The 18,947-nt window shown below is 44.8% G+C and overlaps 1 protein-coding gene across 5 annotated transcripts in view; it reads left to right on the top strand.

The window, feature by feature from the left end:
- AUTS2 (activator of transcription and developmental regulator AUTS2) overlaps window positions 1-18,947 on the top strand; it is a 1,257,436-nt gene that overhangs the window by 304,476 nt on the left and 934,013 nt on the right. For all 5 annotated transcript variants that reach the window (XM_044002368.1, XM_044002370.1, XM_044002371.1 and 2 more), the window contains exon 2: window positions 921-1,133. In XM_044002368.1, coding sequence (XP_043858303.1) covers window positions 921-1,133 — 213 coding nt within the window. The remainder of the gene's footprint in view (window positions 1-920; window positions 1,134-18,947) is intronic.

Genomic DNA, 18,947 nt, shown 5'->3' with positions numbered 1-18,947 from the left:
TTTCTTCCTGAATTGTCTAGATGCCCCTCCATGTCCTTTGAGATAACTTGTTTTATAGACTAACTTCACAGGGCATCAGACTGAGCATGCTGGGTGGGTGGGGGGCGACGTGGTGCTGGGTGAAAGAAAGAGTTTGGTCACTGAGTTGCTCACCTAGTTTTGAGGTAAATGAAGAAAGCACAAGTGGGAAAATCTCGATTAAGTGTTTTAGTGTGTGATGCATCATGCTAACCTTGAAAGGGCCTTGTGATGACTAGCCACGATTCCCATAGAGTCATGATGATTCATCCTGATAAAGAAATGATGGACTTGTTTGTGTGTGTACAGATATATATAGATACACACATATATACATAAATATGTGTATATATGTATGAATATAAATACTTTTGTGTTGACACACCTACATAGATGTAGGGGTGTGTGTGTGTATATATATATATATATATATATGTATTTATAAATATGCATATGTAGAAGTGTCCATGTATGTGTATATGCTTATATTTACACCTTTGTGTATTTATACACACATATACACCTATATACACGTGCATGTGTGTATGAACATACATAGACATGACCACTTTGGGAACTTGCTTTGCCTGCTTTCTCGAGGCGGGGGGTGGGGGTGGGGGGGTTGGTTGGTAGTGAAAGAAGGTGGCTCTACACTTGAAAAGAAAATAAAACTTAACAAAAAATGGGGCATTGAGAACAGTCCTGCTTTCTAACACAGAAAGAAGATAATGTGAGACCGTCTGATGAGTTGGGGGAAAACTTTGTGCTCTGGCTTTCTGTGTTTGCTCCTCATCTTCTCTGCTTGGCATTTTCTCAGCACCTTCCTTTAGCTGACGTTTAGAGGTCTGTTTCCACATTCCTCTCCAACCACAAATCCTTTCCCCTCCTCTTCTCTCTTGCAGAAGGATGTCGCACTTAAGCCACAGGAACGGGTGGAGAGGCGCCAAAACCCACTAGCCAAGAAGAAACGGGAAGCCCTTACCAATGGGTTGTCCTACCACTCCAAGAAGAGTCGACTGAATCATCACCGCCACTACAGCTCCGACCGAGAGAACGACCGGAACCTCTGTCAGCATCTTGGGAAACGGAAAAAACTCCCCAAAGGCCTGCGACAGGTGAGTGCCCTTTGGCTCATCCTTGTTGGCTTTACCCCTCCACCCTTTGTGGAGAGGTGACATCATAACCTGCCTCGGGGAGGTCTGAAGAGGGGACGACGACACATGCTTTGCAATCCCTACGTCCGGTAGTATAGCGTCCTTGTCTGTTGGGTGAGATCTTGACCTCGGTTGACTGTTGGAGTGGTTCGGGCCGGGGAGCCAGTGCCCTCACCCCAGTAAGATGGGTGAAGGCCTGCCCGAGTCTCTCCTGACCCAAATCCAGCAGGAATCTCTGATTAAGCTTAGGAATTCGAGGGTCGTTGTGTTCTTTCCCCTGGAGTCACGTAGTCATGACTGTTCCTGTTTTCTGATCACGTAGAACTGGGTAAAGGAATGGTGGATTCTTTTTGTTTCTTTTGGTGGGAGCGGAGGAGAGACATGATTTGGAGGGGGCCTGCCTAATCAAGACAGATGGATCTGGAAGACTAATTGCTGTACCCCGAGCTCATTTGTACTGTGTTCTTTCCAAGGTGTTGTCGCAGACCCTCCTGGGTTACTAATCGCCCCTGAGCTAGCTCTTACTGGCTTGCATGAGATTAGAATGCTTTCTTTTTTTTTTTTTTTTCCGTGAGGCAGTTGGGGTTAAGTGACTTGCCCAGGGTCATACAGCTAGTAAGTGTTAAGTGTCTGAGGCTGGCTTTGAACTCAGGTCCCCCTGACTCCAGGGCCAGTGCTCTATCCACTGCACCACTTAGCTGGCCCCGAGATTAGAATTCTTAAGAAACCATTGCTGTGCCCCACAGGTGGGCAGTGAGAGAGTACTATGCAGAGCAGGCTAGCCCTGGTCTCATCTTTCAAGTTCCTCTCTGTAAGGTTGGGATGATACGAGGGCCAAAGCTTGGTTTAATAATCAGGTTTCAGCCAAAGACGCAGGCAAGTCTGTTCCCTGGGCTTTCTCTCAGATGTCTTCCTCTGGAAATCCCCAGGGAAGAAGGATTAACACACGGAAGGAAGGGGGATTCTCTGGTTCCTCCTGGATAAATCTAGACAGTTGGAGGTGTCCATAGAGCAGCGGTGGGTGGCATCTCCTTGGCTCTTCGAAGTGCGGGTCCAAGGGTGGCTTGTGGTTATTTTCAGGCAGCTGCGGATTGGCTATTGGTTGATGGAGCAGGTGGTTTTAATTAGAAGCCTCACAGGTAACTTGCAGCTTGTCATTGTTTCTCTAGGGTAGTGGTCCTCAGAGGGTGATCCAAGAAGGGTTGCCCGAACCTTAGTCAATTCCAGGGGGTCCATGATATCAAAACCATTTAATATATTTTAATTTAATATCAAGAGATGGAATCCACGTGAGTGAAAAAAATTCAACAGTTTTTGAGAGATTAAAAGCTGATACTCCAGAGAGATGAGATTCTACTTCCCACATTGCATAATAGATTTGAGTGTGTGTTTACGTGCATGTGGTTGATGCTACTGTGACTATGTGTGCATGTGTGTGTTTAAGTTTAAGAAAACAGGAGAGACTAGAGGCTAATAAAATTTAGAGTTTGGATATGCCTTTAGAGATCATTTATTTCAACCCCATCCTCTTCCTGAGTTCAGATTCAGTCTCAGACAGTTAGTTGTATGATGCTGGACAAGTCACTTTACCCTGTTTGCCTCAGTTGCCTCATCTATAAAATGAGCTGGAGAAGGAAGTGGCAAACCACTCTAAAATCTTTACCAAGAAAACCCCAAATGGGGTCACGAGGAGTCAGAAAACAATACAACAACGAAAGTATTTTACAGATGGGAAAACTGGTGCCTAGAGGCATAAGAGGCCGACTGGTGAATAAAGGGCAGCACTTGGAATCAGGAAGCCCTGGAATCACAGATCAGATACTTATTAGCTGTTTGACTTGGGGGAAAAAATCACTGTCTTTCTCTGGGCCTCAGTTTACCCATCCATAAAATCAGGGGGTTGAACTTGATCCCTCAAGTCCTTTCCAGCTCTAAGTCAATGATCTTCTAATTGGCCTGTAGTCTATCCATGTTTCCAACCCAAGCCCTATTGGTTAAGTGAAAAGGACACGAGTTCTAAATCAAGAGGCCCCAGGTTCAAATCCCATCTCCGTTCCTTACTCTCTGTGTTCCCTTGAGCTAATCATGTTAAACTCCCTGGCCTCAGTTTCTTCATGTGTCAAATGAACAGGTTGGAGTAGATGACCCCTGAGGTCCCATTCAGCTCTGGGATCTTCATGGTTCCCAAGTCCAGCATTCTTTCCATCACGACACATCGGTTCCATAAAGATGTGGCATCTGGCTTTCCTAGCCTGGTGGAGATCTCCAATCACAGCAAATCATGTTTCAAATGGAGACCCCTTGGGTCTCTGTGTATCGATAAATGAGCCCATCATAGAAGGAATTGTCTTAAATGGAAAATCAAAGGGAATTCTGGGTCACTAGGAAGGTGGAGTTCACTAATTAGTCCTTGAGTACAGTGCTGAGTGTATGAGGAGGAAGTTAAAGTAGTTCTTGCCCTCAGAAAAATTAGATTCTCTGGAAGGCAGCTAGGTGGCGCAGTGGATAAAGCACCGGCCCTGGATTCAGGAGGACCTGAGTTCAAATCCAGCCTCAGACCCTTGACACTTACTAGCTGTGTGTCCCTGGGCAAGTCACTTAACCCTCATTGCCCCCCCCCCCAAAAAAAAAACCAACAAAAAAGAAAAAGAAATGGTGCCTGATTCAGAGGAGGGAGAGGTCCAGGGAGCGAGAGAAGGCTGTTCCCATAGAGGCAGAAATATGATTGGACTTGAAGGCCATTCTGCAATGGAGGGCCTTGTATGACCAGAGATCGTTGTGTCTTGAATTTCTAATAAGTTGTACAGATATCAGGAGGGAAGGAATGGAGGCAAATGTTTTCTAATTTCCGCTATGTCTAAATGTACACAAAGGCAAACAACTGGTACCTTTGTTCCTGGCCCAGAGCTGGTACTTGATAATTATTTATTGATCGATTAGATTAATCTTTTGTAGAACTCTGATGGACAGACTTGGGAAATAGTCTTTCCTCAGCCTAGTTAGGGGCTAAATGATTGAATCATTGTCAAAAGGACATCTCAAGTCACGTATTACTTTTGTTATAAGGACAAGGGGAGGGCGACGGGGGGACAGTTAGTAAACATGTCACTCTGGCCTCAGTTTCCCTGTCTGTAAAATTCAAGGATTGGACTAAATGTTTTCTGAGGTCTCTCCCAGTTTTAAGTGTTTGAAATTCCTTCTTGATGTGGGTTCATGTCCTACCCTCCCTCCACTTTCATGCCCACACCCCCACCTTCTTCTCACATCTGTGAGGCTGCTGGTTGGTGAGCCTCTGAGATTTCAACCCTTGAGCCTCCACTGGGAATGGAAAGAGGAGAGTTGGCCTGGAGGAGAGTTTTGAAATGAGTGGATCTGAAGTCCTGGACATGAGTGAGCTCTCAGCAGAACTGCATATGAAAGGATGTAGGAGACAAGGGCCTTTGTTTCTCCCTGGGGGATGGAGAGCGGATTAAGGCTTCATCTTATCAGGAAATGCTGGAAGAACTTAATGCTGGGCCTCCCTTTAGCCACAGGAAGATGCTTGCTTACTTCTTAGTGGAGAGGAAACAATGGGATTTCTTGAGGATTCATTGAAGCTAACTAGAAGTATACAATTACTGGCATATGTTGTTGTTTTTTTAAAGTTTAAAGGGACAGGCCCGCCTCAGAAAAAAACCAAACCACATTTTTCACCCTTAACTTGACTGATTATAAGCCTTGGTTCCTGCGACTTATCACACTGTAAAATGAAAGCTCCTAGCTGGCACTTAACCACCACGACGGAGTTTATTTGTATGAATGTATTTTTAAGCATAAATAGACACTGACTTGGAAGATCCTGAGCTGACACTCATGGGAAGTGGTTGTGCTTATAGCTGCTTAAAAACTGCCCTGTCTTTGAGCGGCCCAGAGAAGAGATGGGGGTGGAGAAGGCAGGCTGGATGCCTCCCATGCTGTGCATTACTATCTGATTTCCATAAATCATAAAGCAAAGATGTTCTTCAGAACAAAATGGTGGTCGCAGATACATCTATCTGGGGCTGGGAGCGACCCCCGAGGACTTCTAAGATCATAGATCGTAGGGCATGAAGGCCCATCTGTCCCAACTCCCTCATTTTACAGAGAGCTGCAGACAGTGAGCCCAGACATCACCCAGGTTGTGTCATACGTAGGCCTTGAAATCAGTCCTCGGGCTCCAGCATTAAGGGCAGATGTTGTTTAAGAGGTTGTGTGACTGGTCTGATTGAGTCTCTGTGCAAGGTTTGTTTTGAGAAATGATCTATGAATGAATGCATGAATGAATGTAAGCTTTAATGGGATGGAGCCCTGTTTCTAGGCATTCACAATAAAGGTATGATTTAGGGAGCCTCTTGTGTCTAGTAAATGATCATAGCATGGATTGGCTTGGTGGTGGGGAAAAAATTCATAGTCGGTGGTTTGTTAAAAATGTGTTTTAGGCGGCCCTGGATTCAGGAGTACCTGAGTTCAAATCTGGTCTTAGACACTTGACACTTACTAGCTGTGTGACCCTGGGCAAATCACTTAACCCCCATTGCCCCGCAAAAACAAAAACAAAACAAAACAAAAAAAACAAAAACAAAAAAAACTAAGTATACAGATCATCTACTTCAGCCCCAGATACTTTACGGGCAGCTAGGTGGAGCAGTGGATAGAGCACCGGCCCTGGAGTCAGGAGTACCTGAGTTCAAATCCGGCCTCAGACACTTAACACTTACTAGCTGTGTGACCCTGGGCAAGTCACTTAACCCCAATTGCCTCACTAAAAAAAAAAAAGTGTTTTAGGAAATGAGGGAGGAAGGCAGAGACTGACAGCACATTTGAGCAATGAGAACTGGGCTAACTGGTGATTTTAACTCAGTCAATCAGTGAGCATTTCTTAAGGTACCTACTCTTTGTCGGATACTGGACTAGGGAATATGGAGAAATGTGTGCCCTCAAAGAGCTTGTGTTCTATATGGAGAGATAGGCAATCAAAAACATTCATTAAGCACCTACTATATACCAGTTAGTGTACTAGGGGCTGATGATACAAACCAACAAAGTCAAATAGTCCTGGCTCTCAAGGAACTTACTACAGTCTAGAGATAGTCAGTCGCTGCTCATTTATTAAGTGCCTGATGTATACTAACCCCCCACCCCCATTTTTTAAGAAACTGAGAATAGAAAGACAAATGTCCAGCAGTTGTGTGGCTTCCTCCCTCTGCTCCACTATTGATTTGTTCTAGGAACTTGCAAATCCTCTAAACCCAGGCTCCTTTCGCATCTATACACGCGCTGCAATAATCCTCCATGTGCGTCCCTGATGGGAGACTTCTCTTCCTGGAGATAATGTTCATTGTTTCCCTGGTGTTGAGCCATCCTTCCCGATATGCTCACCACGAAATTTATCTGCTCAAATTAACTTATCCCAGCAATATTGAGCATCTGAACCTTTCCTGTAGCAGGCTCAGCGGAAGTCAGGTATCAGAAAACTCGCTAATTAGTTTTTGGTGGAAATCCATCCAGTATTCACCCAGGTATTTATTCAGCACGGCTGCGATGTCTGCAGGCATCTGGAAATCCAAACATTTGAGGCAGTAACATCGTTCGAGCTTGTGTTTTACTGGCAAAAAGGTATTCGAACTCTCGCTCTGTGGGCTTTTTCAGTTTTCACTTGTTATGCTTGTTAATGGAGGAATGAGCCAGGATTTTATTTTGAAAATGTGATTTGCAGTGAAAACATTTTTACTAAACACTAAAGAATTTAAAAGCTTAATTTGGGGGAGAGGATCTTTAGAGGTCTCCGATTTCTGATTTTTTTTTTTTTTTTGCCAGACAGTTGGTCAGGCTGTGCATAATGGCATTAGTTGTTTTCACCTAGACCACCGTTTAAATTCATGTTTTCTCTCAGACTGAAACCTTTGGCCAAACTAACAGAGGTAATAATAAAACAGCAGAGAAAACAGAGGCTAATCTGTAGAAGTGATCCAAAGAACCTCTTTCATCCTCATTAAGTGGTGAAATGTGCCCATACCCTGGGAGAGTAAGGCAGGGCCTTCTTTTCCCTTTTAAGATGTTTTTATCCCTTATTTACATTTCTGACCTTTTATAGGGATTCCACTCCTTAAATAAAACCCTCATTTGGAACAAAGATGCAGAATTAAGAAAGCCTTTTTCATTGTGTGACTATGTATGCCACATCCTTTTTTTTTTTTTTGTGGGACATTGAGGGTTAAATGACTTACCCAAGGTCACAAAGCTAGTAAGTGTCAAGGGTCTGAGACTGGATTTGAACTCAGGTCCTCCTGAATCCAGGGCTGGTGCTTTATCCACTGAGCCACCTAGCTGCCCTGATGTATGCCACATTCTGCAACATAGTCTACCACCTCTCTGCTGAGTGAGGTATGTTTCATTATGAAGTCGGGCTTGTTATTCCTTTTCCTTTGTGTCTCTAGTGCTTAGCACATAATAAGTGATTAATCCCTATCACTGCATTGATTGGAATTCTGGTCTGCTTTGACAGTGTCTTGCTTATATTAATTTGGTCATTGTTTCATCTCTTGGTTTGCTTAGCTTTGATATGAATCAGTTTCTTTTTTTAAAAAATTATTCTAGGGGGCAGCTAGGTGGCTCAGTGGATAAATCACTGGCCCTGGATTCAGTAGGACCTGAGTTCAAATCTAGCCTCAGACACTTGACACTTATTAGCTGTGTGACCTTGGGCAAGTCACTTAACCCTCATTGCCCCACAAAAAAAGAAAAGAAAAGAAAAAAAGAAATCCCATAGGATAGCAATGATATTCCTGGGTCATAAAAAATATACAACCTAGTGGTTTCCTTCCTTTTTCTTTTCTTTTTCCTTTTCCTTTTTCTTTCTTTCTTCTTTTTTGCGGGGCAGTGAGGGTTAAGTGACTTGCCCAGGGTCACACAGCTAGTAAGTGTCAAACTAGTGATTTTCTAGTATAACTCCAAACTGTTTTTTAGAACGGTTAGATCAATTTCAGCTCTCCCAACAATGTATCAGTGCACCTTTCTTCCAACAAGAGTTCCTTTTTTTTTCCTTTCACATTCTTGTGTCCCATTTATTTTTTCCCATGTAGAAAAATGCTGGGACATCTCCCCTGTGGGTAGTTTCAGGATCCCCCAAATGACCCATGCCCAATCATAGAAAAATAGCTCTTAGAGGAAGAAGGAACCTCTGAAGTCATTGACATCAAACCCCACCCCCTCTTTTACACATGGGGAAACTGAGTCCTATGGAGGGGAAATTTAATTCTAGAGCTGGAAGATAACTCAGAAACTATTTAATAAAACACTGTCTCTTTACAAATGAAGGTATTTAGGCTTAATAAAATAGTAATAAAATAATAAAAATAAATAGTATTCCTGCTTTCTTGGCCTAGGTGCCACCTTGTTTATTCTTACATCCCAGGTCATTGATGAAACAAAAGAGGTTTATACTCATTAAGACAGCCTTTGCTGGCATGCCAGCCCAACTAGCATTCTCTTAATCCTCCATGAGGCCAGAATAATGCCCCTTCTTTGTCTAGGACATCCTAGACAAGTCCATTACTCCTCTAATCTAATCTGAGCAGTTTCCTTCCCCTCCCTGCCCCCGGCCCCCTTGTTCGATGCGATGTTCTCTGCCGTCAGCCAGCTCTTGGCTTTAAGGAATAGCATTGGCCTGTGTTCTGCATTCTAATTCCTCCTCCTCCTCCTCCTCTCTGCCCGATGCCTCTTCCTACAGGCCCGGGATGTGACAGGTGACTCGAGGGAGCCAGCCAGGAGATGGGTGGAGAGCCTGTGGTCGGTCCTCCAGGGCCATCAGTGGGGGAAGCAGAGCAGATGGGTCTGATTGTCACTCGCTGTGTGATTCCGGTGAGGGTTGACGGTGGTGGTGACAAGCGATTTACAACGTGCTATTTACAGTTGGGCTTTGCAGTCTTTCACTGACATCAGAGTACTCTTTAGCAACTGCTTTCATTATTTCCTTTCCATGAGCCACTAATTGAAAAGGAAATTGTGGGTGGGCTTGGAGAAGGAGGGAACGCTCCGCGACGGACGTGTCCGGTGGAACAATGGCACTCTGACTCCTCGCCGCCTCCCGGTGGGTGCGTCCTCTTTGTCCAGAATGTTGGAACCAGAGAGCCGAGGGGCTGCCACTGCCCTTCTCTCTGGTCCTTGATTATCAGTCAGTTCTGTAAGGCAGGATGCAGAGCTAGAAGGGACCTCTGAGGCTCTTCAGTTCAACCCCTCTATTAGACAGATGAGGAAACTGAGGCAAACAGGGTGAAGTGACCAGCCCAGGATCACACAGCTAGTGAGTGTCTGAGGCCAAATTTGAACTCAAGACGATGATTCTTCGTGGCTCTGGGCCCGACGCTCTATCCACCAAGCCCCAGAAATGTCAGCCATGGTGCTGTTTTTATTTCACTGCTACTTCTCACACAGTGTGACTTGAGTGTTTGAAGGCATTCTGCGAGGAGATGAAGGAATTCTTTGGGGCCGGAGAGCTAGGGCGCGTCCCAGAGTGGGGATGGCAGCCCAGGTTGGCTAGACTCTAGATGTAGCCCTGTACCTGATATCAAGAGCTGTGTCTTCACTAGATTCCTAAGTAGAAACTTGGTGTTTCATTGATTTATTTACCTTGGTTCTCCTTCCTTGGCCTGGAGGCAGTGCTGATGTGCTCGCCCAAGCCCCCAGCCCTCACCCATGGTACCTGGCAGTGTGTGTGTGTGTGTGTGTGTGTTTCTTTTCTTGTTTATTCTCATAATGGCCTTGCAACATTAGATATTGTGCCGAACGACTAATGCTCTCTCCTTTAGAAGGGCTGTTATCTCCCTCTTTTTAATTAAAAATGAAAAAGGGCACAATATTGCCGTGTCTCCTCTCTGACTTTCCCTCCGATGTTTTGGGGAATAGAATTGGCTCCAAACAGAACTATTTTATATGCATGGTGTGACTTGAGCTGCTGTTTGCTTCTAGGTAGGTGCCACTGAGGGGGCGTGTGAGCGCATGCACGCGCGCACACACACACACACACACACACACACAACCTTTCATTGAACTTAATCTCTGTCCCTAAGCCCAAGGCCCACTTTGCTGAAGGAAGTGTTTGAATGCATCCCAGACACTGATGGGTCCCAATGAGACTTAATTGTGCGTATTGGACACAGAGGGGCTCTGGGTATCCTGGGGGTGCAGAAGCCCAGGTTGCTTTGTTGTGTGCATGGCTGCCTTGTGCAGGGAACTTCCCTTTCTATTCCTGGACCTTGTATCCCTATGGCTTTCCATGGCTCAGCCCTCCCCTCTTATTCCCCCACCCCAATGGGGGATTGGAATCATTGGAGATTCTCTGGAGCCGGCCTTCGGGAGTCATCAGGAACAAGGCCATGTTGCATGAGCCTGTGTCCCTTGATCACAGCCTCCCAGGGGCTACCTCTCTCCCTCTGGATAGTGGCCTGTGGTGAGTCAGTCTCTGGTCCTTCTCAGCCCCCCTACGGTCCCCGCACCTGCTCCTCATTCGGTGAGAGCCTCCATCATCCATCTCCAAATAAGATAACGCGGACGGAGCTGGACAGGCCCTAATTGCCAATGATGGTTCCGAGGGACTTTCATTCGGCTGTAATTAGGTTTGGAAGCAATCAGCTGCCCTCATTGGGATGGGAACAAACATCCGAGAGGATATAAGCCACTGCAATCTAGTCGTTTATGTCGTGTACGCAGAGAGGGAGGGAAACGGCATTTCATTAGCGAGAGCTGTGACAAATCCTAACACCTTGACAACATATCTTGTGTGAAATTAATCTGCCTCGGCATCCTGCCTTATGGACCCCGTATTGTTCCATACGTGTCACAGGCCTGTCACTCTTCCTGGAGGGCCTCTGGTTCTTAGGGAAGTTGGGTTTGACCTTAAACGGTTGTTCTATGCATGGGGACGTTAAATCAAAACCCCATCACACGTGTGTCTGCTGTTTGCACAGTGGCCAGAGCCAGAGTCGAGGTAGAGCTGAGAGCTCCTAGGATCGCAGGTGTCCAGGAGAACATCCTGTCTTGCGGAGCAGAAAGAGACCCCGGGGGCTTCTCTTCTAACTCCCTCATTTTATAGGGACATTAGGGGTCAACTAGTCCAACCCCCTCCCCCTTTTTTTACACAGAAGGAAACTGAGGTTCAGAGGGACCACTGGAACATGGATCCACAACTAGAAAGGGCCTTAGGGACCATCGAGTCTAACCCTTTCATTTTACAAAGGCTTAGAGATCATTTAGTCTGATTCCCTCCTTTTAAAAACAAGGAAACTGAGGCCCAGGAGGGTCATAGGGTCATAGATGTAGGGATGGAAGAAACTTTAGAGGCTACTGAGTCCACCCCCATCTCTTGCTTCTCCAAGCTCAGGTAAACCCAGGATTTGAAATGAGATCTTTTGACTCTCAATTCTTCTCACCATAGCGTATGTCCTGCAGAGCTGAGATTCGAACCCAAATCCTCAGACTTCAGATGTCTTCTGTATTGTTATTTCTTTTCTCCATGCAAATCTTCCACTATTACTCTCTCTTCCTCTTGGTGCTGGTACAGACTGGTGTTTGGACCCTCAGGGTTTTTCTTCCTAGGTATATTTCTTTGTTCCAAGAATTGCTAAATAGCTGTGTTCTGGTGAAGAAATAGAAGTGAATTGACTTCCTTAAGATTGGAGTGATGCAGCCCAGGACAGAGCCCCTCATCACTCTTTAGAGGTATTTCTTTTAATGTCTGTTTGTATTAAAATGAATTAAGTTGGATTAAATGACAGTTGGAGGTAACTATTAGATAGGACTATAATAGATAGAAAGACTTGAGTTAGAATTGCACCTCAGATGCTTACTAGCCGTGCGACCTTATATTAGTCACCTGAGCTCTCTAGCTCCCAGTCTCCAGATTAAAAATTAAAGGATTAGGGGCGGCTAGGTGGCGTAGTGGATAAAGCACCGGCCCTGGCTTCAGGAGTACCCTCATTGCCCAGGGGGGAAAAAAAAGAAAATGATAGGATTAGACTTGACTCAGAAGATTCTCTCTCTCTTTTTCTTTTTTTTTTTTGGGGGGGGGCAGTGAGGATTAAGTGACTTGCCCAAGGTCACACAGCTAGTGTCAAGTGTCTGAGGTGGGATTTGAACTCAGGTCCTCTTGAATCCAGTGCCAGTGCTTTATCTACTGTGCCACCTAGCTGCCCCCTAAAGACTCTCTTTTGAGCTTGAAATCTAGGCCCCAGCGCAGCCAGGTGGTGCAGTGGATAAAGTATTGACCCTGGATTCAGGAGGATCTGAGTTCAAATCCAGCCTCAGACATTTGACACTTACTAGCTGTGTGACCCTGGGCAAGTCACTTAGCCCCAATTGCCCCACCAAAAAGAAAGAAAGAAAGAAATCTAGGCCCCTGTGAATTTCTGACTTTTGTTTAGTGAGAATTGGAAAAAAGGGGGGGGGTTTCGGGAAAGGAGGCCTCTTTCCTTTGTAAAACCAGGTTGTAAGAAATGTGGAAAAAAAGGGGAGTGGGATGAATGGTCAGAATCAGACATCAGTAACTCGCTGAGTTTTGACCCAGGCGGCTGAATCTTGGCACAAGTGGCTGTGGGCTTTTATTTCCCCTGAGGCTTGGAACCAAGTGCTCTCCAGAATGGTGGCTAATGAAATGACCCCACCTTATGAATGAGACTTTTAATAACCACTGGGTGGGAGCAGATGGCTACCTGTTCATTGCCTTGGATGGTCATGGAAAAGAAGACAAAACAGGTCCAAGACCCTGCTTTCTCTGATGGTGGAATGTAAAGACATTCAGGGACTGTGTTTGTAGCCAGTTAAAGAGAGATGATAAGAGGCAAGAGATTGTTCCAATGGATGGAGACTTCAAGCTTAGTCAGAGGCTGGGTTGTTTTTTTTTTTCCTCTGAACAATGAGTTTCCCCAGACTCTCATTCTATTCTTCTATTTTGAATTAAAAATCTAGTAAAAGGTAAAGACAGGGCAGCTAGGTGGCTCAGTGGATAAAGCACTGGCCCTGGAAATTCAGCCTCAGACACTTGACATTTACTATCTGTGTGACCTTGGGCAAGTCACTTAACCCTCATTGCCCAGCCCCCCCAATAAAAGTAAAGGCAATATAGAATAATTCTCCCAGGCTCCCAACTTTTTCCAGAGATACTCCATGTGATCCAAGTACTCCACCCTCCTCCTGAATTTTCTGAGGGAGTCCCTTTGTCAACAGAATCACATGACATATGCTGCCTTTCACATAAGCCCCTTCCTAGAACAAACTACTTTGTATGTATTCACTGAGGTATAGGTCTACAAATTGTATCTTCCTGGTATGATGTGACCTGCTTGAGCAGGGATTGTCTTGTTTTTGAATTTCTCTCTCCAGCCACTGGCATGGTGCCTTGCAAATGGTGGGTACTTTATTCGTTTACATTTAATTGAATTAAAGAAAGTATACTTTTAGGGTGACTTTGCAAGGGGATTATCATTTTGTCAGACCATATATCCTGAGTATGAGTTCAGGAAATTTTCAGTGTGACCTTGGGTAAATTATTTCTTAACTCCAGACATCACTTTCCTTATCTGAAACGACCCCCCCCAAAAAAACCCACCTTTTTTGGAGGGGGGGTTGCTTAAATGTGGCTGAAGTCAGATTAATTTTTGTGACCTGTTTTGGTCCTGGTGAACAGATGATATACACGCTTCTGGATAGATGGGGGAGAGTGAATGTGGAATGTTGAATACACTCACTGTATGAAAGAGCTTTGTGCTCTCTCAGTTTGACTTAATTTTTTTCTCTTTGGAGAGAGACAGACAAACAGACAAAAAGAGAGACAGAAACAGAGACAGAGAAATGAAGAGTGAAAATGAATCAAAGAAATTGGAAAAGTTTTAAAAATCCGAGGGGGTTGAATTTTGATGCTCCTTTCTGTTCAGAATCCGGAGTTATGTAAGGAGCGATCTGTCCCCATTAGGCTGCAATGTAATCTGGGATCACCATTGATATTTTGATAGATAAGGCGTGTCCTTTTCTTGTTGACTCTGTGGGCCAGCCACCTCCATCATTATATTCTAGCCTGCTAGAATTGCAGAACTGCCCAGGCCACAAAGCACAGAATTGGTCAAGAAGAATCCACCTTTGACTTCTTTAGTGAGAGAGCTTGAAGACCGTGAAATACTTTGTAATCCTCATATCTTGACACAGATGTGAAATATTCTAATGATTATTGTATTATGGTGGCCAGTGGGTAGAGCGCAGGGCCTGGAGTCAGGAAGACTCATGTTCAAATCTGGTCTCAGACACTTACTGGCTGTGAGACCCTGGGCAAGTCACTTAACCCTGTTTGCCTCAATTTCCTCATCTGTCAAATGAGCCACAGAAGGAAACTCCTGTATCATTGACAAGAAAACTCCAGATTGGGGCATGGAGAGTCAGACATGACTGAAATGACCTAACAACAAAATTGCACGGATGGCTATGATAGCGTTTATATACGGCATTAAGGTTTGCAAAGTGCCGTACGGATGGTGCCTCATTTGATCCTCTCAAAAGCCATGCTATTGTTTTTATCCCCATATTAAAGAGGAGGAAACTGAAGCAGAGAGACTTGCTTGGGTTTGTACAGCCGGTAAACGTGTATGGCCAGATTTGAACTCTGGTCTTCTATATGGCATTAATTTTTTTTTTTAGTTGATTAATTACTGTCATGGATTCCGGGCTTTAAGGTTTACACATCTCTTTACATGTATTATTTCATCTGATCCTTACAAGAACCCCATGAGGTCAGAACTATAGTTATTAATATTTTTATTTTATGGATGAGAAAATGCAGACTCAGAGAGGTTATATCACTTGGCAAGGGTCACACAGCTAGCAGGCGTCAGAGGTCCGATTTGAACACAGGGTTTCCAGATGCAAAGTGGAGGTTTAGCGAGGTGAAGAGAACTTTCTAAATCCATCAGCCATCAAATATTTAAGTACCTCTTGTAAATAAGAGCTTTGGGGACCTCCCAAGTGTTTCATTTCTATCTAGGATTCATCTTCCCTTCTAGGACCTGGGCCAGTAACTTAATGCTCATTATTAGGAGGCATTGAAATGAAGAAAATATTGGCTTAGAGGCCTTGAGGTTTGATTCGCCTCAGTCCATCTCTGTGACTTAGGGTAACACATCCAGTATCTCTAGTTGCCAATTTCTTCATCTGAAAGCGAAAAGATGATAGATTTAGAGCTGAAAGGGGCCTTAGAAGCCACCCAGGCCGACATTCCCATTTTGAGGAGACGAGTGGTTACTTTAAAGTCGTATGGGTGGTGTCTCAGGTGGGATCTGAACCCCGGCCTTCCTGACATCTAGTCCAGAACTCTGTCCACAGTGGCAGCAGGAAGGGGTTGGAGTAGATGATCTCCAAGTTTACCAGTCTGTAAGCCAGAGACCCTCAGAAGGAATTAGTGCAAGGATTCTCTGCTTCTCTCTATTAAATTCGTAGTAACTGCTTGTGTTTAAAAAGAATTAGATGTTGGGAGGCAGCTAGCTGGTACAGTGGATTAAAGCACCGGCCCTGGATTCAGGAGGACCTGAGTTCAAATCTGGCTTCAGACACTTGATACTTACTAGCTGTGTGACCCTGGGCAAGTCACTTAAGCCCCATTGCCCTGCAAAAAATAAAAAAATAAAAGGAATTAGATGTTAAAGAGAGTCTTTTGCTTGGAAAAGGCTGGGGACCACTGGGTGAGGGCTTCTCTAAATGTCATTTCCATTGGGTTTTAATCATTCCTATTCTCCCTTTCTTGACACCCACATGGACTCCTCTCTGATGTAGAATTCATGGTTCCCCTGGTGTTTGTTTCTAGTGGTAATTAGCTGTACTGGGTCCTGCCTAGTCAATACCCAGGAGAACTAGACAAAGTCTCTCAGGTCCCGCCTCCATACGTTTGCCCAGTCCGTGGTCTGTGCTTGGAATATGCTCCCTCTTTACCTTTTCTTCTTAGAATCCCAACCCTTCTTGAAAACACAGCTCGGGTGCCCCCTCCTATAGGAAGCCTTCCAGGATTCCCCCAGCTGTTAGGATACTCTCCTTGTCCCCAGCTTACTTTGTTTTCACTCCGTTTTATGTTGTTTATTTGCATACTGCTTTTTTCGAAGTAGAATGTGAGCAGGGACTGTTTTTAATTCTACCGTTTGAGCATTTAAGAACTTAGTACATCTGGGCTTTGTGGCCCCCCAGTCCCCCTTGCAGTGCCTGGCAGCTTGTAAAGGATGATTAGGAAAGGCTTATCCATTGATTGGCCAGAGACGAGGTGCCTGATGATTAAAGACTGTACCCCATGAGTTGTCTTTGTAACCCCTTGAGCCTAGGATGGTGCCGGTCACATAGTAGGCCTTGAATGGAACGGCTTGATTGCTTAGTGCTCTGTGTCTTTGTCTCCTCAGCACTCCGAACAGCTCCAGTGTACTAGGGGTTTAGAAAATGTTCTTGAATTGACTTGGAAGTGTATTGAATTGAAAACCATACCCTCCTGGTCCCTTTTCTTTGACCTATGAAGTCATTTTTCAAAGAGCAAGCCTTGAGGAAAAACCAAAACAAAGAGATCAGAAGCCGTGCTACATCTGGAATTGGTCTAACCTGATCAATGCAGGGAAAGAAAATGAGTCTTTTAAAATGCAGATTTATTTTGATTTAGCTTGGGTCTGTTCTCCTTGGATGCAGGACGAGGGGGCATCCCGGTGGTTTGCTTCTGCTGTGGTCTGCTGTTCACCCAGTCACAATCTGGGTGGGGTCTTGGAGATGAACTTCTTCAGGGCCGCGTCTCTGAGGCATGGTGACTGACCTCTTTGATTGCCCAATCCGGTTCTTTGAGGTGGTTGTTGGTGGTCGTGTTGTTGAGTCGTGTCCCACTCTTTGCAACATCATTTGGGGTTTTCTTGGCAAAGATCCTAGAGTGGTTTGCCATTTCCTTCTTTAGCTCATGTTACAGATGAGGAAACTGAGACAAACAGGGCAAAGGGACTTACCTAGGGTCACACACCTAGTAAATCATATCTGAGGCCAGATTTTAACTCAGGTTTTCCTGACTCTAGAGCCAGCACTCTATCTACCGCACCACCTACCCACCATCTTCCTTTGGATTACAGAATAGTAAGCTTGAGACAGAGATATTCCATGGTTTGTCTAAAGGATTCCATCAAAGGAGGGAATCACAGACCTGGGGCTAGAAGGGACCTCAGGGGAAACATTAGTCTTACTCCTGCATTTTACAGGTGAAGAAACTGAGGCCCAGTGAAATGAAGTGACCTATCTATGACCACAGGGGTAGTAGCTGAGGTCTTCTGTCCACAACTTCAGGGATCTTTTTGTCATCTCACACCCTCCCACTTGCAGTAGATTAAAAACCCAACCCAACCACAGCCTGTTTGTATGGTTTACTTGGGACTGGGAGGAGAGCCTTTTGTCATATAGTTATGAATGGGATCCTATTCTCTGGTCATTTTATAAAGCCTTTTTAACCTACAATTGAGGGTAGCCATTGACCCAGTTATAGTCTTGAATTCAGAAGATTTCAGAACCAGATTTTTGGTGGAAAGAGGAAGGAAGGAATGGGAAGTACTTCTTCCCTTCCCCCTTTTTTCCTGGGGCAGGCCAGGCCCAAGGAAACATTTCAGAATTGATGGTCTGCCTCGGACAACTTCCACCTCCCTTTTTACACCTCTGTGAGATAACAAAATGAACTTTATTTGAGAAATAAATTTAAAATATGGATCAATTTTAACCCCCTGAGACATTGCTGTGGGTAGTGGGTAGAGACCCTCTTTTGGAGTCAGGTGGACATTAGTATAAAGTCTAGACTCCGGCCCATCGTGACTATGTAACCTAGGGTAAGTCATTTTACTTTTTGGTGACTCCAGCAATTCTCTAAGAATGAGGGAGTAGGGGCAGCTAGGTGGTGCAGTGGATAGAGCACCGGCCCTGGAGTCAGGAGGACCTGAGTTCAAATCCGGCCTCAGACACTTAGCACTTACTAGCTGTGTGACCCTGGGCAAGTCACCTAACCCCAATTGCCTCACTAAAACAAAAACAAAAAAAAAGAATGAGGGAGTAGTCGATGTAGATCGATGAAGGGATTTCCACACCAAGAATTTCTCCCCCCCCTCCCCCCCTTTGAGGTTCCAGGTCTGGGATTCAAGAGTCAACCTTCTTGAGTTGTCTTAGCCCAGCACCAGCCCAACACAAAGGAAACAAAAAAAAATAATAGTTTCTGACCATGTTCTTGCCCTAAAAAATCTCATTAAAATTAATAACGAGATGACAAACGATGATTTTGACATTAAGTTCTTACCAGCTTACATAAGCAATCTGTTAAGTGGCCACCAAAGGACTCAAAGGTTTATTTGAAGAAAATGGACGGCATATTTACTATGACTTCTTGCTTGATCTCACCCACTCAAGTCCCCGCCCACGCCAGACTCTCCTCTCCTCAGCCATCAAATTGATTTCTCTAAAGCTCAGGTCTGATTGTGTCACCTGCCTAGCCCGTGAACACAAAGAGCTCCCTAAATGCCCCCAAGAGCAAATGTAATATCTTCCATTTGGCTTAAAGTCCTTCATAACCTGGCTCCTTCCTATACCTTTCCTGTCTCCTTAACACCGTCCTTCTTGTTCTCATCGTTGTCCAGTTGTTTCAGTCGTGTCCAACCCTCAGTGACCCCTTTTGGGGGTTGTCTTGGCAAAGATGCTGGAATGGTTTGCTATTTTGTTCTCCAGCTCATTTGA

This window comes from Dromiciops gliroides, chromosome 4 (assembly GCF_019393635.1).
Source record: "Dromiciops gliroides isolate mDroGli1 chromosome 4, mDroGli1.pri, whole genome shotgun sequence".
In the NCBI taxonomy this organism is placed as follows: Eukaryota; Metazoa; Chordata; class Mammalia; order Microbiotheria; family Microbiotheriidae; genus Dromiciops; species Dromiciops gliroides.
Note: the sequence above shows the minus strand (reverse complement) of the source record. Positions and strands in the feature narration are given on the sequence as shown.